We start from the raw sequence: 27,504 nt of genomic DNA on the forward strand, positions 1-27,504 counted from the left end.
ACAATCTACTGCACATAAAAGACCCAAAATACACAATCTACTGCACATAAAAGACCCAAAAATACGCAATCTACTGCATATAAAAGACCCAAAAATATGCAATCTACTGCATATAAAAGACCCAAATATACACAATCTACTGCACATAAAAGACCCAAAAATACGCAATCTACTGCATATAAAAGACCCAAAAATATGCAATCTACTGCATATAAAAGACCCAATATACACAATCTACTGCACATAAAAGACCCCAAAATACGCAATCTACTGCACATAAAGACCCAAATATGCAGAATCTACTGATATAAAAACCCATTATAAATCTACTGTATATAAAAACACCCAAATACACAATCTACTGCATATAAAAACACCCAAATACACAATCTACTGCATATAAAACACCCAAATATATAATCTACTGCATATAAAAACCCCAAATACGACTCTACTACATATAAAACAAACCAAATACAGACTCTACTGCATACAAAATAGTCAAATATACACAATCTCCTGTTTATAAAACACTCAAATATACACAATCTGCTGCATATAAACACCCAAATATACAGACTCTACTACATATAAAAACACCAAAATATACAGAATCTACCGCATACAAATACTCAAATACACACAATCTACTGCATACAAAAGACCCAAATATACGAACTCTATTGCATATAAAGCCCAAAATATACGACTCTACTGCATATAAAAAGGTCAAACATACAAAGCATGTATGCAAAAAAGGGAAAAAAAAAAAATGTTGAAACTACCAACATTAGGATCTGCAAGTAAGAACGGCCAAAGCATAGACTCAAACAGTGGTTTCACTGTTCCTCAAGAACACATTCTGTACCTTGAAAAATGCAGCATTTCAGTGAGAAGAAGCAACTCACTAGTATGTTTCTGTGTGGGTAATGTAGAGTTTTGATTAGACAACAGTCAACTGAACTGGCAGACTACTTCACAGCTTGAGTTCTTCTCACACGACTATGATTTAACGCCAAATTTTTGGGACAGATAATGTGGTTCTTTCATCTAAGTGAAGTGCAAACAGTGGAAGTTAGACTGGAGCCCTGCCATGGCTAATAATGTCTGACAGCTTGAGTCGGGTGTGAGATAATGAAATGAGTGAAACTTTGTTGTTTACATAACAGTTTCAGTTGCATCATGGCTTCCCTTTTGCCTTGTTCCCCAATAATCCCAGTTCGGTGCACTAAAAACTTCAATGTTCAGCAGGTTCTAGCTCTGTTGGTTCTACGTGCCTGCGTAATGTTGTCCAGTTCGTAATGTAATGTCACTGACAAAACAACAACGTGACTGAGTTTTACCTTTGCCCTGTGTGTCGCATGGCGAGCCCTTCCTCTTGCGTGACTCTGGCGTGGCAGGTCCAGGGGGCTTTCCCCTACTGCACTCATTTTCAGCTTCGACCGACCTGACACAGAACAACACACAGTAACAAAAGGTAAGTCACAGCAGTTCATCAGTGTCAACAGGTAAGAGACAGTTTTGACACAACAAGCAGACAAAAAAAAAACAAATATACAGAATTTCTGCACATAAAAAGACCCAAATATACACAATCTACTGCACATAAAAGACCCAAGTAACACAATCTACTGCATATAAAAAGATCCAAGTATACACAATCTACTGCATATAAACACCCAAGTATACACAATCTACTGCATATAAAAAGATCCAAGTATACACAATCTACTGCATATAAAAGACCCAAGTATACACAATCTACTGCATATAAAAAGACCCAAGTATACACAATGTACTGCATATAAAAAGATCCAAGTATACACAATCTACTGCATATAAAAAGACCCAAGTATACACAATGTACTGCATATAAAAAGATCCAAGTATACACAATCTACTGCATATAAAAACACCCAAGTATACACAATCTACTGCATATAAAAGATCCAAGTATACACAATCTACTGCATAAAAGATCCAGTATACACAATCTACTGCATATAAACACCCAAGTATACACAATCTACTGCATATAAAAAACCCAAGTATACACAATCTACTGCATATAAACAGATCCAAGTATGCACAATCTACTGCATATAAAAACACCCAAGTATGCACAATCTACTGCATATAAAAACACCCAAGTATACACAATCTACTGCATATAAAAACACCCAAGTATACACAATCTACTGCATATAAAAAGATCCAAGTATACACAATCTACTGCATATAAAAAAGACCAAACTATACACAATCTACTGCATATAAAAAAGACCAAACTATACACAATCTACTGCATATAAAAAGACCAAATATACACAATCTACTGCATATAAAAGACCCAAATATACTTAATCTACTGGAAAAAAAACCACCTACATATACACAATCTACTGCAAAAAGACCCAAATATACAGAAGCTACTGCAAAAAAAGACCCAATACTGCATGTAAAGACCCAAATATACACAATCTACTGCATATAAAAAGATCCAAATATACACAATCTACTGCATATAAAAACACCTAAATACACACAATCTACTGCATATAAAAACACTCAAATCTACTGCATATAAAAAGACCCAAATATACACAATCTACTGCATATAAAAACACCCAAATATACACAATCTACAGCATATAAAAAGACCCAAATATACACAATCTACTGCATATAAAACACCCAAATATACACAATCTACTGCATATAAAAGACCCAATACTGAATCTACTGCAAAAAAAGACCTACATATACACAATCTACTGCAAAAAAAGACCAAAATATACAGAATCTACTACAAAAAAAACCATTTACAGCATATAAAAAACCCAAATGTACACAATCTACTGCATATAAACACCCAAATATACACAATATACTGCATATAAAGAACCAAATAAACTGAATCTACTGCAAAAAAAGACCTACATTTACACAATCTACTGCAAAAAAGACCCATATATACAGAATCTACTGCAAAAAAAGACCCAAATACTGCATATAAAAAGACCCAAATATACACAATCTACACATACAAAAAGACCACATATACAGACTCTACTGCATATGAAAAAGACCCAAATATACGATTTACTGCAAAAAAAGACCCAAACATACAGATTCTACTGCATACAAAAACACCCAAATACACAGCTGACCAGAAAACTTTCATTATAAGAACTCTACATCTTCTTTCAAGTAAAACTTTCCTCTTGTTGACAGATCTAAACATATTCATGTCAGATGCTGTTCAGCAGGAGTTAGTTTTACACAAACATCAGTTACATAATAGGTGTCACTGACACACAATAATTATGAATACATCTTATTGTATGGCATATGGCCAACACACACAACACACCAGAACAAATTCATATGAACTTTATTCTGAGGTCACAGACCAACAAAACAAAAACACTGGTTTGCTACTGTTTTTAGAACTATAACAGTGGCTCATGCTTCATAATTTCACTGTAAAACTGAGAATATAAATAAAAACGACTGAATTAGGACAGAAATAAGGTAACTGTACATGTCTAAAGTTTGAGCACTTATTATTTACTATTTTTACACAAGTATAAAAGGGAACTGATACGTTTTTATTAATACTGAAGGAATGAATATGGAGTCTAATTCCTTATTGATTCCTGATCAGTTTTCTGTGTGGGGGAAATAAGTAGAACACTGAAAACAACCGTGGCATTCATGGAATTTAATCCTGTCTTGCATAAAAGAACATTCAACAGCGTAGGCGCTTGACTTTGGCATAAATGTTTCACAACACGCAACTGTCAGAAACACATGCCAGCACCGATGAAAGGAGATGAGCCCGAAGACAAACACCTCAGACGGAGAATACAATCACATCTCAACTGGGACTCATCTCACATCCTCATGCATTCGACAAAACACAACGAATGACAAGTGTCGTGGTTGAGTCATGCCTCTGTGCCTCCCTCGGCCTCTCTCTGCCTAAGCATCACATGGTTACCGCGGCAGCATCTGATGGAAAATACCATGTAAACAAGAGAGTAAACAAACACTATATGGACAAAAGTGTTTATGATGTAATTTTACTCTTTTCCGCTGTTATTTCACTGTCCGGCCCACTTCAAGATCATAGTGGGCTGAAAGTAGGCCCTGAACTAAATGAGTTTGACACCCCTAGGTTTAAGGAGTGATTTTTGCTTTTTTTAAATGGTATTCTTCATTTTCCAACATTTCCCGGTGGTCTCCATAAACTGTAAATGCTCTGCTTGGGTCTGAATTCTTCATTCATTCAACTCCACAGGTCCATTTTCAACCCTGTTTGAGTAATGACACCAGAAAGGTGGTTTGGAGCGCTGGCACTTTAAATGCACATGAGCCACTTCAGGCCCCACCCCCTCACGTTATTGGCTGTGCTGCTCTGTCCCGTTCAACCAACAACTGAATTTTAGGTAATCAGCTCCAAGTTTGGACATCCACTACAAACAAAAAGTTAGGGATATTTTTAATTTTTTTACTTTTTTCTTTTTTTCAGTTTTTCAGGATTCTTGCACAGCACATTCTACTTTTTTATGTGAATTGAAACACATGTTTTTAATGACCAAACATAGTTTTATTTACAAATGGCTAAAATGACACAAAAAAGAAATATCCTTAACTTTTTGTTTGAAGTGTATTTCAGTATGGACTACAGACTCTGCTGCTGATAATTAAAGATTAGTCGTGCTCTGAGAAATGTTCGTCGGAAGTCTTGACCTTAAATGTCCAAATGTCATGACGTAACTCGTAATAAAATATAACAAATTAAGAAGGATTGAAACGGGTTGAAAAATCCACTCGATTTCTGCCGAAATAAATATAAAGATAGGTTTGCAGCACCTGGATGGTTCATATTCAAACTTTATGAACTATTAGGGTCCAAATACACAAACAAATGAACCACAGACTAGTAAAAATGAGTTTAGATAAATATGAGCCCCCCCATAGTTTATCCTGATGAAAATTCATACTAAAAATACAAATTCATAATTAATAAAAAAAAAAAAATTGCTCCAAGTGTAGCTGAGGTTTTGTCTATATGAACGGCAGGGGTAGATAGAAACCATAAAGCCTCTGGTTGGAGCTGCTGTGGAGGCCCCCCGAAACTAAAGGGGCCACACAAACACTTTAAATCCACAGGAACCGACAAAACAAGCCGCCATTGTCACGGCGTCAGGCGCTGCTACGAGGCCGCGCAGCTCACAGGACGCTAATCCTTCCTGACTGGCTGTGTTTACATTTCACCTCAGATCACCCCTCTGTCCTCCTAAGCCCTCCTTGTGCCGCCGCCATCCGGATCTTAAACAAGGAGTCGTCTGCCACGGCCACAAACGACAACACTGCTGCACATTAACGCTCCATAAAACACAAATGAGCCCAGTTCCTCAACACACAGTCAATAATATACAGGAGGGTTCGGTAAAAACTCAACAATGGCACTTTAGTGACTGAGAACATGGATTTACAGAACTATTTTTAGATTATTCTCTATTTAAGTGATTTATTATCATTAGTTATAATATCATCCTCTGCATATTGCTTTTTTTCAGTGTAAATCATGTATTGTTCTATATTTAAAAGTATTGTCGCAAAGATCAGGCGTGGTTTCTTGGAATTAAGAGAGAGTAATTCAAATTTCAGAGATTTTGATATGTGTGAGTGGACTAGAGTGGGGGCTGATGTGAAGTCCAGATGAACGGGGATTGTGGAGGTGAAATTATGGAATGGACCTTATGATGCACTTAAGTTATCTACTCCTTTGGCGAAGTTTAAAAAATAAAAAATAAAAAATAAAAAAGAGTACTTTAAGTTTAAATTATTCAGAAATATTGAATTGAGATGGTAGATGTGTTTTTGTCGTTGACTTTTTTTATTTCTTTATTTGTTATTATTATGGTGTAAAGGCTCGATGCTGTACACATTTAAGTTGATGTAAGCAGTGTATTAGTTGAAAAGGACAGACAAAAAAATAAGCTTTTGCTTCTAGCCTATTCCTTTTTTGGTTTTTATGTTTATTACAATTGATGCACTGAGTACAATGATTGATGTAAAACCAAAATAAATTTATTCATTCATTCATTCATTCATATTTAATTCACTGATCATGTGGATGTTCATTAAAGCTCAGAGTAAATTCAACATTTACTAAATCAAAACTGAAGAACAAGTGACTTTTTCAGCCAAATCTACCATTAACTGAATATAACCAAGTATCTACAACCTTGTTTTATAAATTTTTATTCATTTTATTTATTATTTTGTCTGTTTTCGTTCATATGTTGCCTATTTTATTCTTTTTCTTTTTCTGACATTTTGTTCATGCATTATTTGGTTGATTTATTATAAATTTTTTCATTTTATTAATTAGTTTGGCTGGTTTTGTTCATTTTGTTGCCCGTTTTATTATTTTGCTTCAATTTGTTCAGTTTGTGGCTTATTTTGTTCATATTACTTATTATTCTGCTGATTATTATTTTTTTGTTCCTCTCATTAATTGCTTTGGCCGTTTTTGTTCATTTTGTTGCCTGTTTTATATTAAATAAAACAAAAGACTGGATTCAAAAAAAAAAAAAAAAGCAGGATCCCAACATAGGTCCAAGGTTTATGCATGTGTGGACACTTTGGCACAAACAACTGTGTTTTATTGCCCCATCGCTGGCAAGTTATTTATGTTGACTTTGAAAATAAAGTAGTAACCACTTACGCTGCCATTAAAACAATGTCCACTTTCTGGCCACAACAACAGCCTCAGTGTAACAATAGTCCAGTCAAACTGTTCCTCAGGCTGAGTAATGGGTTTAGTTACAACACAAACACAATAACATATTACTTTGGTTATGTAAAGATGTTACTGTGAAGTGACTACATTTAATCACAGGAGAAGCACCGATCTACCAGAAGAATAGAATAGAATAGAATAGAATAGAATAGAATAGAATAGAATAGAATAGAATAGAATAGAACAGAATAGAATAGAACAGAACAACAAATTTATAGTGCAAAAAGACTGCATAAAATAATAAATACGAAAAAAAATTGTACAGAAAAATATGAACATTTTACAAAACTCCAAGGAAATACTAAAATATACAAAAAGCCAACTCTATACTATAAATTGAAGATGTATGTACAACAAATAATGGATATATACAGGTAATATAGGATATATAAAAGGTAAAATTAAAAAGGTGCGTAATTATTTGGGGTGTAAGAAAATATCGGTTCTGCAATATATCGCGATATGTCATTTCACAATACTGTATATCGATATTAAAAATACTGTGTCGATATTTTTAGGTCTTTATTCAAATGCAGATACTGTGGAGGTTCATTTTTGTTTTTTGTTTGTCTTTTTTGTTTATATTTTATTATTATTATTTAACACTTTTTTATTAAATAATCTTAGTTCCTTTGTTGGGATTGCAGAAAAAAATGTTATGATGAACATGAACATTTGAACAGGATCTTAAACTGTAATGTCTGTAAAACATAATTTCAGTTTGAACACAGGAACATTTGTGATATAGCATCAGATCCTGTTGTGATCAAATAAAATGTGTTTAGTATTTGTGCAGATTTCTGGTGTAATTCAATTCTTCTAGGAAATAATCATTTAAAAAAAGAAACAAACAAAAGACAGTATCATGATATATCGTGACATATCGTATCGTGATCCCAGTATTGTGATTTGTATCATATCGCCAGATTCTTGCCAATACACAGCCCTAGTGATTATTATGTACTGCAGTAAACAGTTGAGTTCAACTTATAATTAGTTAGTTTTGGGGTTTTTTCTCATGTTACACCATTATCTTTAGTTGTTTTTAAAATGCTGCTTAAAGTGGCTTTTCTTCTGACTGTCTGATGAAAAAAAAAAAATTTTTTTTTCAAAAGTAAAAATGCAGGTCATGAAGCAACACTAATCTGTCAAATTATCTCTCAAATGTCCCGTCAGAGGGATTTCGAATACCGTGTTTTGACCCATTAGGACTCTGGGAAACATCGTGTATGTACAGTATATTTCTGGCAACAGATTAACACAAGCACCATAATGTACTGACAGGAAGTAAGCATAACATACAGAGGCCGTATTTAACCAACTACCACCGAGCATCCATCCACAGCTGGACGAGGTGAGGGAAACCTGGCTACATGTGTGAGGCTGATAAGTTCATAAGCCATCAACAGCCATCATCATATTCCTGGGCTTTCCTGTTTCCCTGCCATTGTGATTATGTGTACGAACAATACCTTCTACCACCTGGTGAATGTTGACAATTACCTCCACATCAGGCTTTTCCCTACAATTATCAGACTGACCGAGGGTTTCTGCACAGCATCCACAGGGTTTTCCCGAGGTTTGACCAGGGTCGGTAAGTTGTTTTTTCTGTTGATATTCCAACACGCATTTCCAGTTTTAGAAGAAACAGACGACGCGCTTGTTCAAAAAGCAAGGGGATAATATGGTAGGTTTTTATCTCCAGAGATCTGCAGAGTTTTTCTGTTCCTCCAGCCTCTATGTTCTGGTCAAAAGAAGTTTTTCGGGTCTTTTACTGTCTGTTACAAATGTGAGTTGACGTCACCAATTTTTAAGTTTCACCAGTAATGATACCAACAGGACTACTACTACTACTACTGAGGAGGAGGAGGAGGAGAAGAAAGGAGAAGAAGAAAAAGGAGAGAAGAAGGAGGAGGAGGACAAGGAGAAGAAGAAGAAGAAGAAGAAGGAAGAAGAAGAAGACGGGATGAGGACCAAGGAGAAGAAGAAGAGAAAGGAGAAGAAGAAGGAGGAGAAGAAGGAGGCGGAGGAGGAGAAGAGAAAGGAGAAGGAAGAAGCAGAAGGAGGGAGAAGAAGGACAAGAAGACGGATAAAAAGGAGGGAGGAGGAGCAGGAGGAGGAGGAGCAGCAGGAGGAGGAGCAAAGGGAGAAGTAGAAGAAGACGAAGGGAGGAGGAGCAAAGGATGACAGAAGAGGAGGAGAAGAGGAGGAAGAAGATAAAAAAGGAGAACGAGAAAAGAAAAAAGGAAGGGGGAGAAGAAGGAAGAAGAACAAGAGGAAGGTGGAGAAGGAGGAGAACCAGAGGGAGGAGAAGAAGAGGAGGAGAGGATAAAGAAGAAGAGGAGGAGAAGAAAAAGACGGATAACAAGAAGAGAGAAGAAAAGGAGGAAGAAGATGAAAAAAGGAGGAATGAGGAGGAGAATGAGAAGAACACGAGGAAGATGAGAGGAGAGAAGAAGAAGAAAGGAGAAGAAAAGAGAAGAAAAAGGAAAGGAGAAGAGGAGGAGGAGAGAAGAGAGAAGAAGAAGAAAGAGGATAGAAGAAGAACAACAACAACAAGAAACAACATATGCAAAAAATTGACAACACAAACATCACTATCATCAGTCCAGTCCTCTCCAGTTTGGAACACTCCCATTTTCTCTGAAGGACAAACCAAACACTTTTAACAGATATAATATCTGTTCAATCTGTTTATGACTTTTTGCTCAATCTGTTACATTGCTTTTTTCTTTCCATTATCACAGTAATACACTGTCCCATTCTTGCCTCCAGATCATATAGTGGCACATTCTTTCAGACTGACGGTTTGTAAATTCCCACCAAAAGTCACGACATCTGCATGAATTTGTCTTTTTTCAAGACTTATTTTACCTTGGATTACCTCCTCCCTTATAATTCTGATGTTGACATGATCGTGCAGTGTCATGACCTAACCCTTTTACTGTAGTAGTTTACCGCTGACCTTTGTACCATTTCAGGTCATTCGCTGCCTGGAACTGATTAAACTGGCAGTAGACCACATAATAAACCAGCCCAGATAATGAATGATGATGAAGTATGAACGGTACATGGACACAACAGTAGTCACAGTCACTCTCCACTTGGAACAGATACACACTGTACAGCAAAGATTTCCACATTATGTACAAATCAGGCACATTTTAACTTGTAGAGCAGGGGTGTCAACATGGGGATGAATTTGCAAAAATGACACCGAAGATGGTAACAGTTAAGGGTAGGGCCGTGTATTGGCAAGAATGTGGCGATACGATACCAAATCACAATACTACGATCATGATACGATATACCTGATATATCATGGTACTGTTATAAGGCAATTTTTTGTCTGTTTCTTTTTTAAATTATATTCCTTGAAGAACTGAATTACACCAGAAATCTGCACAAATACTAAACACATTTTTATTTGATCACAACAGGATCTAATGTTAAATCACAAAATGTTCCTGTGTTCAAACTTAAATTCGGTTTTACAGACATTACAGTTTAAGATCCTGTTCAAATGTTCACATTCTATTAGTTCGGAACTAACATCATAACATTATTTTTGTGCAATCCCAACAAACGAACTGACATTGTTTAATAAAACAGTGTTAAATAATAATAAATAAAATATAACAAAAAACCCCCCAATGAACCTCCACAATATCTGCATTGAATAAATACCTAAAAATATCGATAAAGTACTTTTTAATATCGATATAGTATTGTGAAATGAAATATCGTGATATATTGCAGAACCGATATTTTCTTACACCCCTAGTTAAGGGTGTCAAACTCATTTTAGTTCAGGGGCCACAAACAGACCAATATGATCTCAAGTAAAATAATACAATAACAACCTATAAATAATGACTCCAAATTTTCTTCTTGGTTTAATGTGAAAAAATTATATTAGATCATACCTATAAATATGAAAACTGCAAATTTTTCTTCATTTTAGCGCAAAAAATAACATTAATTTATGAAAATATTCACATTAACAAACTATGTGAATAACCTGAACAGATATGAACAATCTGAAATGTCTAAAGTGCAATTTTAACAATATTCTACCTGTTACTAAATGTTTTGGACCGTTGTAGATCCAATCTGTAATGCATATGTATGAACAATAAACTGAGGCATCATATTGTTAAAATTGCACAGAATTTTCTTAAGAAATTTCAGTTTTTTCAGATTATTCAGTTTATTACATAATTTTTTGTTTGGATAGTTTGTACAGGGTTTCTGCATGCAGGTATCTGCAAATGCAATGTAATGCTTTTTAACCTCCTAAGACCCAGGAAATGTCAGCAAAGTACCAGCTTTTTTTTGTTTTTTTATTTAAAAAGTGCCTATGTTGCAAACATCATGATGCAACAGTTTTTTCAGATGCAGTTTTTAAATTTTTTATGGAATATTCTTTGTGGTGGACAGTTTTCTTTTCTTTCTTTCTTTTTTGTTTTTTTCTATAAAGTTGTGAAACTCTTGTCCACAAATGTGGACAGTGGCTCTTAGGAGGTTATAGCCCTTTTTAATGCCACTTTGAAAAATTTAATGCCCATGTCCAACTGCTGACACAGATTTATATATAGTTTTATGACAGTTTACCATCAACAGGCTTTAACCAGGTTCTGAATAGTTCCTCCTCCAATCGCTTCTGCTGAAAGTTGCAATTTCCCATTTTTTCGACATTTGCTAATATTCCCTCCACTCTTTCGCCACAGCATGAGCACGATCCCAGCACGTTACACTCCAAGCAAGTAAACAATAGCCAATTAAAGGGTTCAGTCTGTCAATCATCACACTATACTTCTGATCAAAATTATTAAATATTTATATAATCAAAATAAATTGTGAATAACGATGCTTTTTTTTTCCATCAAGTATATTTAATTTTTTTAATGCCTCTGGACATCGAATTTAATGCTTTTTAATGCCATTTAAGGCCTTAATTTTCACAAAATCTATTTAATGACTTTTAATGCTTTTTAATGACAAGCAGAAACCCTGTTGTAAATGTAATATTTCAGAATTGAATTGAAAATTCTTTATTTATTTTTTATTTATTTATATTGTTTACTTAGCAGGGACAGTACACATTAATGAACATTTCTGTCATTGTGCCAGTATTAGCAAAAAAGCTATTTTTCAACTGTTGTCCCTGGGTAAGATGTAAATACCAGCTTTAACGTCCCCAAAGGGCAATTTAATTTGCAACAGAAGTGTATGTATCTCACATATCACCCAAAACAATCGAACTCACATAATACAATAAATAAATAAATAAGTCATCTTAGTTTACAAGTGCACTGTTCCCAACAAACTCGCCTACAGGCCATTTAAAAACTTAACGGCAGATGGCACAAACGATTTGAGATATCGGTTTGATTTGGCTTTAATGTTATTTTTTTCCACTAAAAGAGGAAAAATTGGAGTTGTCATTATTTACAGACTATTATGCTCTTATTTTACTGGTCTGATCCACTTTGGACTGAATGTGGAACCTGAAAGTCGTAGAGCCACATTGGTTGCACTTCTTAAGCACTTTTCAACAGAACTGTAAAAACAAAACTACTTTCTGAAACATCTCAGGGGTTAACTGTGCTGACTTCACACCCGTAAACAGAAGCTGAAATAATAAAGGAGATCTACTAGTAAAACCAACTACACAACCACATTTGTCGACTGGTCAGTAACAGCTAGATGTTCAGTTAGCGGACGACCCAAACTAACGCTGAACAGCTGCCAACTGGGGTGAGTTGTTGCACCAAAACAAACACGGATATCAACCGGCAGCTTATTTTATTTTCAGCACAAATTGCACTGCAAATAAACACACACAAAAAAAGAAAGAGGGAAAAGTGTAGAGTTTGGGTGAGAGGTGTTTTCAATGTGGACTAAGAGTCTGCAGGCGGAATGAGAAGGTGAGTCAACTGCTTATTTGGGAAAAAAAAACTTGTCGTTCATAGTGAAACCAATAGATGAGTTGCTGCGGTGTGTCTCTGATGTAATGATGTGTATGTGTTCGCTCTCCAGCCGCAGTTCAGTTATTTTTTTTAAGCACTTGATGTCACGCTCCAAACATTTTTCCATGCATTTCCTCGTCTTGTGTTTTTTATTATGTTTTCATCTTGGTTTGCTGTTTGTTTGTTTGTATGTTAGCAAGATAACTCAAAATGTTATGGAGGGATTTTGATGAAATTTTGAGGAAATGGTGATACTGGCACAAGGAACAAATGATTAAATTTTGGTGGCAATCAGGGGGTGTTTGGGGAGGGGGGGGGGGCACTGATCTGCCTTGGCGGAGGTCTGCGCTCTCCGAGTGCTTTTGTAGTTTACCATCATTTACCATTAAATACTGGGAAGTGTGCAATACAGGGCAATGGTAGCATGGAATACACGGCCACGGTTTTTAATTTCAAGCAGTTGGTTTTTCTAAAGGTTAAGAATTTTCATATTTACCCAAGAATAACTTAGCTATTGCACGTCATCTAGATGGTCTGTTTTTGTTTTGTTTGTTGTGGCACTGTTTTTGTTTTTTGGGTTTTATTTTATTGTTTATTATCTATTCTTTTTGTTGTTGTTGTTGGTACTATTACTGTTATTGTGATTGTTTTGCATTGTGTGCTTGCTGTTGAATTTAGGTTTTTGGGTTGCGTGTGTGCACATCTTGATAAATTATGGTGCTTTGTTTTTATGTTGTTAATGCCCCCAGGAAGAGTAGCTGCTGTGGTGTGCAGCATCAAAACTAATAAAGAAATAAAGAAATCTCTCAAGCAGTAATGAGCACACAATTCACCACCTTCTTAAGTTTAAGTGCAAAAGTGGCAATAAGCAACACAACTGGCTGAAACAGACCGTAACTCCAGATAGAGTTGCCACATTTTGTTACCACCTCCCCACCAATATGATGGTGGACATGTGCCCCTTCAACCCCAACACCATTTAAGGGCCGGTATCCTCATGTTTAGATATTTCCTTCTTCCGGCACACGTGACGGTCATTATCAGGCTTCTGCAGAGCTTGACGATAGGCTTATCATTTAAATCGGGTGTCTTTGAAGAGGGATACATCTAAAACGTGCAGGATACCGGCTCTCGAGGACCAGGATTGGACACCCCTGGTCTAGCCGGTCTTAAATACAACACTACTTCTACTAATGTTTAAGTTTATTTTATGGATAAGATAACAAAAAACAAAAACACAAAGAAAATTCCCATGGAAATATGTTCAAAGTTCAATTTTACTAAAAGTTATGCAATCCAATATGGCCACCGCCCTGTGATGTCACAATATGCAAATTAGATGAGTACATTTTCTCCATCACAACCAATATTTTTGTCATTTACTATATCTCTACTCACCTCCAAGATACAGCTTTTGAAATCTTGATATCGAAATTGATTTTTTTTTTTTTTTTTTTTTTAATTCCAGCACCAAAAGGGTTAATTTACATTGTCTTTGCTTGAGAACAACCTACAACAACACATACTACACGGCTGAATCTACCAAATGTTAACAATCGGCCTGATAGTCACTATGTGTCCACCTTGAACTACCGTCGACCTACTGTGGACACCTTCACATACTAAACATTAAATAACAATGTCACATATAAAAGCGTCGTCAGTGCTGAGCAGCGGTGTCCCTTTATTGTGAAAGCTCATCAGGAAATGTTCTCAATGAAAGGAAGCATGAAAGTGTTAGATTGGGTGGATAAATATGTGAAGGTGAAGGACGGACGCACATGTTTTCCCATTGTGCGGCCGTCCTATTTACATACAGCGCAGTGTCTATACACAACACCAGTTGTCCTACATAAGAACATGTACCTGTCACCAGTAAAAGACACGTTGGACTGGATGCTATGGTTGCTCACTATTGTTATAAACGAATACAGAATGAAGTTTTGCAGCATTTTCAATTTACATCCTCCGTCTGTAGCTTCTTTTCCTTCTAAAACTGCACAACAGAGTGACACAGGTGTCTCCTCCTGTAAAAAAAAAAAAAAAAAAAACTTGATTTTTTTTTTTTCAATCGTACCCAATTTGCACCCGGCGAAGTGTGAAAATTCACATATGCATGAACAATTACTCTGAGCACATACTGAGTGTACATGAGCATAAATAGGTCTACAAACAGAGGGTTGAATGCTGATGAAATACTGGCTGTGGTATTTTAAGTGTCTCTACAAAATGTTCACTTATTTTATTACATCAGCCAATTCAACAGTCTGAATCTAGAGTACAGATGTGTATCTATCTAATGTGTACATTTATTTAATGAAAGGTCAGTCCTGTGCTCGAAAACTAAATTGTGCAATTGGTCTAACCTTCTCTTCCATCTACATTAAAAACTAACTTCCTGTCTCTCAAGCTGAAGAAAATCTAAATAATGGAAGAGGTATTAAGCTTGTTTACTTATTTAAAAGTACTCAAATAGCACAAAAAAAACTGCTTTACACTGTGAACGTTTTGCATTTACATATGATATTTAAAGGAGTGATATTTTGCTGCCTTTTTTTTTTTTTTTTTTTTTTTAAATGGAATTCTCATTTTCCAACATTTCCCTGTGGTCTCCATAAATTGTAAATGCTCTGCTTGGGTGTGAATTCTTCATTCATTCAACTCCACAGGTCCATCTCAACCCTATTCTGAGGAATGACACTAGAAAAGTGGTTTGGAGCGCTGGCCCTTTAAATACACATGAGCCACTTCAGGCCCCACCCCCTCCAGGTTGTTGGCTGTGCTGCTCTGTCCCGTTCAACAACAACTGAACATTTTAGGTTTGGACATATTTCAGAATGGACTAAAACGCTGCCTGCTGACAAATAATTATGTCGTACTGGCGAAATGTTCATCTGAAGTCTGGACCTTATTTTGTGCAATATTGTGGACACAACAAATTAAGAAGGAATTAAAACAGGTTATAGAAATCCACTCAATTTTTGCCAGAATGAATATGAAGATAGTTTTGCAGCACCTGGAGGGTTCAAATTCAAACGTCATGGACTATTACGATATTTTATTGTCATTATACAGAATGTACAATGAAATTTTAGGTGGACTATCAGGATACGGACTCATAAATAGTAATAGTAATAAATAGTAATAATAACTATAAAATACTAAATATATAATTAAACCAAAATATGCATCACTCACATATCAACATCCATACATTCATTCCCTCACACATCCACCTCCTTCTTTATCACACAGCAGTATTAGAGTCCAAATACACAATAAAGGTACCAAAGACTAATAAAAGTGGGTCTACCTAAATATGAGCCCTTAAAAGGAGTAATATTTTGCTTTTTTAAATGGTATTCTTCAATTTCCAACATTTCCCTGTGGTCTCCATAAACTGTAAATGCTCTGCTTGGGTCGGATTCTTCATTAATTCAACTCCACAGGTCCATCTTCAACCCTATTTCTCAGTAATGACACAAGAAAGGTCCTTTTGAGCGCTGGCCCTTTAAATGCAAATGAGCCACTTTAGGTCCCGCCCCCTGTAAATTTTTGTATTTACAGTCAGAGCATGAAAATATTTTAGAAATTTAGAGGCAGAACATTTAAAATCATAGCCATGGGTAAAAAAAAAATCAATGTTGACAGAAATGACCATAAAAACCATCTCCAAGGCATTTTAGAAGCAATATAACAATTTAAAACCAAATTAACCAATGCAATGATATTTATCCCAAGATAAAACTATATACTTTTTAATAATTTTTTTTGCTAACCATCTATTTGACTTCTCTTCTCTTATACATACAGAAGTAGATGATTAGTTGTGGTTGGAAAATTATTATGCGCAGACAAAATCTACCATCATACTAACCATCTACTTTCTTCACATCTTAGGGAAAAAAAATCTCCCATGAAACTTCAAGGAAAGACATCAATATTTCCTAATTAACTGGGTAACTTGACTGTGATTTCATAACTGTAACCTAAATTATCATTACTATTAGATTGTAACTATTATCTGTTGCCGACTGTTGTTTATGTTCCGTATGACAAAATGATAAATAACTAATAAAATTTATAAATTTCTAAAATATTTTTCATGCTCTGACTGTACGACTAACCGTCTACTTTCTACTAGAAAAGAAAAACCATTAAACTTTAAGGAAATATTGCTGTTTTTTTCTAAAATCATCATGAACAGGACATCTTACAGCTGTAGAAATGATGTATCCCAATATTTATGTCCATATAGTTTAGAAACATGAATATTTCCTTGAAGTTTAATGGGAGATTTTTCTTCCTCAGTGAAATGTGAAGAAAGTAGATAGTTAGTTGTGGTAGAAAATTATTTTTTACAGTCAGAGCATGAAAATATTTTAGAAATTTAGAGGAAGAACATTTAAAATCACAGTCAAGGGTAAAAAAAAAAATTCAATGTTGACAGAAATGACTCAGAGATGGATTTCACACGATTTCTCTCAACAATGATTTTTTTTGTTTAAATCACTGACTATGATTTTAAATGTTTTTTAATTACATTTCTAAATATTTTTCCTGCTCTGACTGTAAAATAATAATTTTCTACCATAACTAACTATCTCTTTCTTCACATCTCACTGAGGAAGAAAAATATCCCATTAAACTTTATTGAGGAAAATATTGAGGTTTTAAAAACTGTATGGACAAAAATATTGGGACACATCATGTCTACAGCTGTAAGGTGTCCTGTTCATGCTTTTTTGAGATATACAATAAATATTTTCTTAAAATTTAGTAAAGGTAGAACATTTAAAATCATATTCATGGATAAAAAAAAAACAAAAGATATGGAAGTAAAAACCATCTCTGAGGCATTTAGAAGCAAATATAACAATTTAAACCAAACTAACCAATGCAAGGATATTTATCCCAATATAAAACTGTATTACAACAGGCCCTAATATCACAAGTTTCACCCTCAGAGTAAATAACACCAAATAAATAAACGTGCCGCTGCTAAACAAACTCCGAGTTGAATCCGCCCACACCTGTAGACCAGGTCGGCCTCTCCCGCACCTTGTGACCCTCACCGCCTCAGTATGTGACGTACAGCGGGGTTGACAGAGCCTTCAGTCGCCGAAGAGGAAGAGAAAAAGCAGCAGCGACGGCAGCGCAGCAGAGCCAGACCTCTGAAAAACACAATCCGCCGTCTCCTCGGGCTCCTCCATTCCCACCGGCTGCAGTCGCCTCAAAAAAACTATGGCTGCTCGTTTTCTTTCAAAGCGCTCTCCGTCTTCGGTTTCTCATTCCACATGCTATACTGATCACTTCCCAGACACACAAACACACACACACACGCACGCACACACAAACACGCTCAACAGCGGCAATGTATGGCTTGCAGAGGTGGGGGGGGTGGGGGGTGGAGAGAAGAAACCACCAGGTGGAGAATTACAGGGAGACCGGTGGAGAGAGGAAAAAAGCAAATGAGGGAGAGAACGCCAATACACAAGGCTTGTCTCATTCATCTCTTTAATATAATATTTACTTACACGTACGCTTTCTCTGGGATCAGTGTTATTATTGAAGCTGCTCCGAGGACATTTCATTTGGAGCATCGTGGTATGAACACGAGGCAGAGGCGACGTTACTGGAAGGTTCCTAAGGCTCTTCTTCACTTCTTAACATATACATTACACAGTATTCATTCCAGAGCGTCTACAGGTATCGGACACTTAAACCGACTGCCTTTAAGACCTTTTCCAGACCATTTCTAACTAAATGCGACACAAGTGATCTGTTTCTTATTCAAGCATTGCAGATAAATATAAAGTGGATGTGCTGTTCTGTGCAGAAGAAGGTGTTTATGGAGGAATATGATCATTACTAGGGATTTGCATTGGCAAGAATCTGGCGGTACGATACAACTCACAATACTTGGATCACGATATGATATATCACAATATATCACGATCCTGTTAAAAAGGACTTTTTTTTTTTCTTTCTTTTTTTAAATGATTATGTCCTTGAAGAATTGAATTACACCAGAAATCTGCACAAATACTGAACACATTTTTATTTGATCACAACAGGATCTAATGTTAAATCACAAAATGTTCCCTGCGTTCAAACTGAAATTCTGTTTTACAGACATATACAGTTTAAGATCCTGTTCAAAATGTTCATATTCTATTAGTTCAGAAACTAACATCAGAACAGTATTTTTGTGCGATCCCAACAAAGGAACTAACATTATTTAATAAAAGAGTGTTAAATTATAAATAAAATAAAACAAAAAGAAAAACAAAAAACAAAAACAAAAATGAACCTCCACAATATCTGCATTTGAATAAATACCTAAAATATCGATACAGTAATTTTTAATAGCGATACAGTATTGTGAAATGAAATATCACGATTAATTGCAGAACCAATATTTTCTTACACCCTAATCATTACTGTGACATATACAGTGTTAAGTTCAGGATGTGCTTGAACCAGTTTAATAAAAATACAAGTAAATTAAATAAAATTAATAATCATAATAATAATAATAATAATACATCGGTTTTATATAGCACTTTTCTAAGTACTCAAAGACGTTTTACAATAAGCAGCCTAGGACAAACACACAATAAACGGGGTAAAACATATAGAGTTAATACAAAAGGCAAATAAAGAACAAATATTCGAGCAAAAAGTAGAGACAGATACAGAAAAGAAAACACATGAGAGAAGGTGGATGAGGGTGGATGAGGTGGGAATTAAACAAGAACTAAGGTCTAATACTTACACTACTAAATTCAGGAGGTTTTTAGCAGACGCTATATATACATTCTGCATTTATTACGTTAGAAAACATATTGGAGTAAAGGGTTCCTCACAAAAAAAATAAATAAATAAAAATAAAGAGCAAATAAACCAAGTGAATCAACCAAAACCAGACTCCAACACACACTAAAAGATAAAAGGATTTGGTTCCAGTACTAATATGAGCTGCATATTCACAAAATGCTTGATATCACAAGAAATCCAGTCACTCCTCATGTCTTTTGTCACACATCCCTGAAAACTGAATGCGGAAACTCGCGTGCAGCGTACTCACTGGATTCTGGGTAATTCGTGCTGTATTTTCCTGTATACAGTTCAAGTTCAAACATATAACAATTCAGTAAAAGGTAAAGCAACATGTATTTTCCACATGAGCTTTAACGACTGCTCGTGCACACAATGAGACCACCCCTGTTTGCTGGCCTGACTTGGTACAGCCCATGAGAAGCTGCTCAGTCCACTGTGCTAAGGCCCACCCTCTGGAATATAGGACATGACCAGCCAATGTATACAGATACACTCCAGCGCAGCGACAGCGCACCCATCGACTTCTGTTGATGCAGTGTCTTTTATGTGACAGTATTAACTCCATGAACAGGTGACATTCAAGATTGGTAGATATTCAGCATCGAGCCAAGGACAGGTGTATGAGCAGATCACTTCTATCTATGCAGCGTTCATATGCTTTTGTTGTGTTAAAGAGAAGCTGTCGAGGTCCCGTTAGAGTCAGTTTAATTATGATTCAGTCTCATTTGGTTAAAACCTAAGTATTGCTTCGCTCTAGTCATGCATTCACTGGTTTACTTTACTAAATAATTAACCTTTAAACGCCCAAGTTGCAATATTACGACAAGCAACATCACTGAATGAAACAGACCATAACTCCAGATAGAGTTGCCACATCTTGTTACCACATCCCACCTATAGATGGCAGACACGAGCCCCTTCAGTCCTAACACCATTTCATGTTTCTATTGAAAGTGAAGAAGTAAATCCAGTTTAAAGGTGTGGTCCTGAGCTGGTTTAGTAAGTAAGTAAAGTTGATTTGTTTTAGTTTGAATAGATAAGGACAGATTTGGATAAAAAGATACTCAAACTTACTGCATTTTTACTTTTTACTAATGTTTAAGTACATTTATTTTAAGGATAAGATGACAAAAAAATCAAAAATCCAAGAAAACTTCCATGTAAATATGTTCAAAGTTCAGTTTTACCAAAAGTTACATAATTCAATATGGCCGCTGCCATGTGATGTCACAATATGCAAATTAGATGAGTCACAATATGCAAATTAGATGAGTACATTTACTCCCATCTTAAACTTTGGGTGAAACAAATTATTTTTCTCATTTACAGTATGACTTTATCTCTAAACACTACCAAGATACAGCTTTTTGAAATCTTAACATGAAAATTAAATATTTTCTTAAAATCCAGCACCTAAAGGGTTAATTTATATTATCTTTGCATGAGAACAACCTATACACAACAATAGCAAAACACCATAAACTCTGAGTTAAACCCAATATTTTTCCCATTTATAGTATGACTTTATTTCGCACCACTTCCAAGATACAGCTTTTTGAAATGTCGATTTCAAAATTGAATTAAAAAAAAAAAAAAAAAAAAAAAAATCTCTGGTGACTAAAGGACTCCACATCCTTTTCAGTATGTGCTGGTTGTGACAATTTATGTTAAATTTCAGACTTTGACAGAACATAATTAATACAGTACACAAAAAGACTATGTAGCTTGATATTAAAATTGAATATTTAAAAAAAAAAAAAAAAAAAACAACTCTGGTGCCGAAAGGGTTAATTTCTATTCACTCGTTCATTTTGGACTCCACATACTTTTCAGTAGGTGCTGGTTGTGACTGCATTTATGTTCAGTTTTAGACTTTGACAAAAAATCATTATACAGTACACAAAAAAGACTATGTAGCTTAATATCAAAATTGAATATTAAAAAAAAAAACTCTGGTGCCTAAAGGGTTAAAATACAAACAGTGTGGGTTACCGTAGGAAGTTTAGGGGTTGAACTCATCTATGTCTACAGATCTGGCACCATTCACTACAGTTCTGGAATAAAAAATCTTTTGACTCGATTGGATTTCTTTCCTTTTCAGTCTTTGGGGGGGGGGGGGTTGTTTTGGTTGAAAATGTGCACTCAGGGCAGCGCGCCATGGCATTAAAATGACATAAAAACATGCGCCTGTCCGTGTAATTCCAATCCCTTGAAAATTTTCTCTGATGAATGATAACAGAGATTAAGGAAAGGAGGAGGATGAAGACTGAAATAGTTACCCGATGACAGCCTTACTCCAACCGGGTACATCCTCACGTCCTGCGAGACCGAATAGTCACGAACTTGAACCACAAATAAGGACTCTGCCTACGTATCCTGTCATCTTAAAGCTATCTGCGAAAAAAAACCTCTGCTTTTTAAAGCCAATTGAACTCAACCTTGTAGACTTGTCGAGCTGTTTGTACAAAAACAACAACATCGAGACCCTAAGGAGGAGGTCCCAGACCATCTTGATGCTGTTCATTGGAATGGATTGAAATGTGGCCAAACGTACAAAACTGTATCGCTCATGGAAAAATGCACCAGTTACAGTTACGATACTGGAAGTTCTGGTTTTGACACAAATAAATCTTAATAAATACTGGTGTTTCATGGTTAGGGCTGTGTATTGGCAAGAATCTGGCAATATGATACAAATCACAATACTAGGATCACGATACGATATATCACGATATATCGCGATACTGTTAAAAGGGCCACTTTTGGATGTTTCTTTTTTTTAATGATTATTTCCTTGAAGAAACTGAATTACACCAGAAATCTGCACAAATACTAAACACATTTTTGTTTAATCACAACAGGATCTAATGCTATATCACAAAATTTTCCTGTTAAAAGTTAAATTCTGTTTTACAGACATTACAGTTTAAGATCCTGTTCAACTGTTCATATTCTATTAGTTCAAAGCTAACATCGTAACGTTATTTTTATGCAATTCCAACAAAAGAACAAACATTATTTAACAAAAGAGTGTTAAATAAATAAAATATAAACAAAACAATAAAAATGAACCTCCACAATATCTGCATTTGAATAAATACCTAAAAATATTGATACAGTACTTTTTAATATTGACACAGTATTGTGAAATGAAATATCGCGATATATTGCAGAACCAACATTTTCTTACACCCCTATTCATGGTGGCGTAGTGGTCTCACAGCAAGAAGGTTCTGAGTTTGAGTCTCATTTGAACTCTCAGAGCCTTTCTGTGTTGACTTCACCTGTTCTACCCCTTTAACCCCTGACGTGTCTGTGGTGAGTGTTCTGAATGTATGAGTTATTTCATTTTTTTCAATGTTTTTTTTTTATTGGAATCAAGGTAAAAAAAAAAAAAAAAAAAAAGTGACAGTCATACAAGAAAAAAAAAAACAATGCTTTTAAATTTTCTACACAACATAAATACAATTCCCACCCTACAAATTATGCATCCCAATCTGAGAATAAATAAATAAATAAACAAATACAATCAATAATATTAGAAGGTATGACACTCATCAGGCATAAAGTAGGATTAATTTTAAATGTTGATAAAAATTCAACTGTCTGATGAATAGGAAAAATTTCAAAATGTGCTGATAGAATAGACCTTGTTCTTCGATCTGAGCAGCTCAATTCACCCCCCCGCCACCTGTGTAATGGAGGGTAAAACACAGAGCAGTGAGTGAGGCTCGCTATAAAAATAAAACAGTTTAGGCTTTTTCTTACACTGTTTTCCTGTCGTTTTTTATTTTTACTGTTGGTTGCAATTATGTGATTTTCCTGTATTTTCTTTTTTTTTTAACTGTTGTTTTTGCCGAGTTTTGCTCAGAGCTTTTTGGAGTTCGACCAGATGCCAAAAAGCAGCTGGACCGATTTAGAAAAAAAGAGCCCCAAAACAGAAACTACTGGGCCAAAGTCAAATACTTGTTGTTCAGTGTTTTCCAGTTCACAGTTCATGTACATTCTGAGTGCCTTATTTAGTCCAAACCTGTCAAACTCCAATTCCTGTCTTTGTCTTCTTCTGTAATTCCACCTGTTTTGACTCTAAACACACACTCTAACACACAGTAAAACGAAAACCACTGAAGAAAAGGAACACAAACACATACTCAAAACCTGCAAAATTCACAGCAGCCTGTTTCACTGAAATAATGTCTCAGGGGTTAAAGGGTTAAAAACAGGTGCATATGGGTTTATTCTTGGGTCGCTACCCCTGACAGCAGTGTTGATTAAGATCTGAAGTTGGTCCATGAGCACCTTCAGTGGCAGCCCACTGCTCCTAATGTATGCTAATGCTAATGCTAAAACAAGTTCACCTTAGTTAAAAGCATTTTTCATTCCAAAGCGAAATATTATCTCTGTTAAACTCGTTTCAGAAAGCTTGCACCTAAATCAGTGTATCTTTTGTTTGATTATTGGATTTTCTTCTCAGAAACAAAAGAAAAACTAGAGGTTAAATTGATTTTCGTTTCAAAATAGAACAATTAAAATTGACTTTCAAGGCGTTTTCTTTTTCAGTGTCAAAACAGATAAACCAAATTTGAAAAAAAAAAAAAAAAACAGGTGGATTTTCATTTTCTCTTTCTAATAACAAAAAAGTAAGTTACTACCTGTCAGAAATGGAAAAACAGACCAAAAATGTCTGTTATTTTCATTTTCTGAGACCAAATGTTGTCATTTTCAAAGAAAGAGCGCTAATGCCTAGGTCACAAAGATTCTTACTAACGATGGGTTTGTATGAATCTTCTTGCTTGTGCGAAATCTGGATATTGTAGACATGCTCCCCTCCACGAATGTCTACGAACTCCAGATTTCATACAAACTGGAAGATTCGTAACAACATCTGGTCTCAGAAAATGAAAAAAAAAAACAAAAAAAAAAGGCATTTTTGGTCAGTTTTTCCATTTCTGTCAGGTAGTAATTTTCTTTTTTGTTATTAGAAAGAGAAAACAAAAATCAGCCTGTTATTTTAAAATTTGGTTTATCTGTTTTGACACTGAAAAAGAAAAACGCCTTGAAATTCAATTTTAATTCTTCTAATTTAAAACAAAAATCAATTAGCCACTAGTTTTTCTTTTGTTTCTGAAAATAAAATCCAATTACCAAAAGATACACTGACCCACTGAGCATTCTTAAGCCCACGGCAAAACAGATGAGTGACAGTATACAGGAATATGAGAGTATGTGGACACAGAAAATGAGGAAACAGTGCAACTCTGCAGCGGTGTATCGACACTGCAGCATTAAAACAGAAACATTCATATATTCAAAAATCAGTACAAATCAAAATAATCTATATTAGTTCACAACACAGGACCTTCTTTTGGTATTAGCTTTGACTTAGTCCGGAAGAAAATAGCTATAAATGTACAAACACCCTTATACTGTCTGTTATATTCCATCACATCTACTGAGAGAACAAAGAGAAAACTGACAGTAAAATATATATCAAGGCTTTCAGTTCAGCATAACAACGTGGAAATTTGCTGGAATGTCAGTTTCATAATAAAATAGAAGCCTGTCTGCATATTTAACCTATGAAAAGCACAATAATCTAATTGCATAAGAAGTATTTTATGAATGAACAATGCACTAGGGTTTTCAAAGCCAATATACATTTTTACATTCTACGTTATTCAATTGTTTTCGCATCATCTCCCATAAAAATGAAAATACCAGAGATGGGGTTTCATGTTGCATTTGCCAGAGACAAAAACACCTACACTGCTGGGAAATACAGATGCGAGTCTATATTCACCGTTAGTTTTTACTTGTGAGTCAGCTCAAAGACAAATTTTCCATTCCCTTGTGACCTACAAAGTTTTCTTAACCTGAATCGAATTGTGCAAAGTTTCATCTCTGCTCCACTTTCCAGCGATGCAATGACAAAATCCCACGATGCACTGTGCACATTTATTAAGAAATGCGTTCCAAAAATTCATCCGCCTCCCCTCATCGCCGACCAAAACTTGACAACTAGAACAAGTTAAGAAGCCGCTGGGGAATACTTTAAATGCACTCTGACTGGACAGAATGTTGCTTTTCCTGACTGTTTCAACAGACCTATATTCACAGACGCCGGAATATTTTTCAGAACTTATGTCTGTTCTAAACATTTTGTAATGTTGTAATGAGATTAGCAAGAAAGTCCATCAATACACCAATATAACAAAGCTACGAAAACTAACATTATCTACATGATATGGACAAAAGGATGTGGTGGACCCAATGAATTCTGGTGGGGGTTTTTTTTCATTTTTTTTTTTTTTCCCAGTTTATTTTCACCCTGTTTTTGGTTTGGTTTTGTTGTTTGTTAACACTCTAGCAGCAAAACTATTGGTTAAATTCATACCAAATTGGGTTTATAGATTGCCAGTGACCCAGAACAGATCTGATTACATTTTTTGAAAAGTAGGTCAAAGTTCAAATTTTTTATGAAATTTTAAAATCGTTGTTTTCCCCATTTACTTATAATGGGCATAATTTCAAATGTCTCTAGCAACAAAATTGTTGGCTGAATTCATACCAAACTGGGTTTATAGATTGCCAGTGACCCAGAATGGCTGTCATTACATTTTTGGAAAAATAGGTCATAGCTTCCGTTTTTTAGGAATTTTTAAATTTTTTATTATTTAATTATTTATTTTTTTAACCCACTTACTTATAATGGGTGAAATTTCAAATGTCTGTTGCAACTTAAAACTATTGGTTAAATTCATACTAAATTGGGCTTATAGATTATCAGTGACCCAGAATAGATGTCATTACATTTTGAGAGAAATAGGTCAAACTTTAAATTTTTATGAATTTTTAAAATCAATTTTTTCCCCATTTACTTAAAATGGGTGAAATTTCAAATGTCTGTAGCAGCAAAATTATTGGTTGAATTCATACCAAATTGGGTTTATAGATTACCAGTGACCAAGAATAGATGTGTTTACATTTTGGAAAAGTAGGTCAAAGTTCATATTTTTTAATGAATTTTTTAAAGCTTTTTTTTTTCCCCATTTACTTATGAAATTTCATATGTCTATAAAAACAAAAATTTGTTTCAATTTACTTCAAACTTGGCACATATATAGAGGCAGTTGATGTGACATCAGCACATGCATAGACATGATGACATCAGCTGGATCGATGCCAAAATAAACTACAAACACATGCTAGGGGTGGGGTTTGTTGTGCCTGGAACCACATGTATTGAGTTTTTTTCTGTCACATGTTACATGTAAACAACATGCCTTTGTGTATGAAAAGATAGAAAGCCAGTAACCAAGGTGACAGCAATATATAAAAGCAAAATAAAATCTCAGCAAAGAATAAAACACAAAAACAAACAGTACTTCGACATTAAAGAGTACAGTTATACGGTCCTATGTAGGTCAAATAACATGGTCTAACATCTAAATAACATGGTCTATCTCAGCGTTTAAGGTGCCTCATTACGCACATAATCTCAGGCTCTTATACGTTCAGGGGTAAATTAGGTTTAGCTCATTCCAGTCCAGCGGGAGGCATGGCCACATATGTGAGGACAAATGACAAGACGAATCAATCAGGAAGAGCAGGGAAATTTAGATCTCTAGCATAAGAGAGAAAAGGGGTCCAGATTGTGTAAAATTTGGTCTTGGAGCCCTGAAGTGTATATCGTATCTTCTCTAGATGTATACAACCCAGGATGGATTTGATCTGAAGAACATGGAATGGAGAGAGATTTCTATTTAAAGGAGTGATAGTCCAATTAGGTTCATACTGTCTACTAGAACTTATACAGATTTCCTTTTCTTATTTGTCAGACAGATCTGTCTGACAAATAAGAAAAGGAAATCT

General features: G+C 35.2%; 1 protein-coding gene across 1 annotated transcript in view; it reads right to left on the minus strand.

Moving 5' to 3' along the window:
* The window catches only part of LOC115414883 (nuclear receptor coactivator 1-like), a 44,237-nt gene that overhangs the window by 12,708 nt on the left and 4,025 nt on the right, over positions 1-27,504 (minus strand). The window contains exon 2 of the mRNA XM_030128245.1: positions 1,344-1,447. Within this exon, the coding sequence (XP_029984105.1) occupies positions 1,344-1,447 (104 nt within the window). The remainder of the gene's footprint in view (positions 1-1,343; positions 1,448-27,504) is intronic.

Source organism: Sphaeramia orbicularis, chromosome 24 (assembly GCF_902148855.1).
Source record: "Sphaeramia orbicularis chromosome 24, fSphaOr1.1, whole genome shotgun sequence".
NCBI classification, from domain to species: domain Eukaryota; kingdom Metazoa; phylum Chordata; class Actinopteri; order Kurtiformes; family Apogonidae; genus Sphaeramia; species Sphaeramia orbicularis.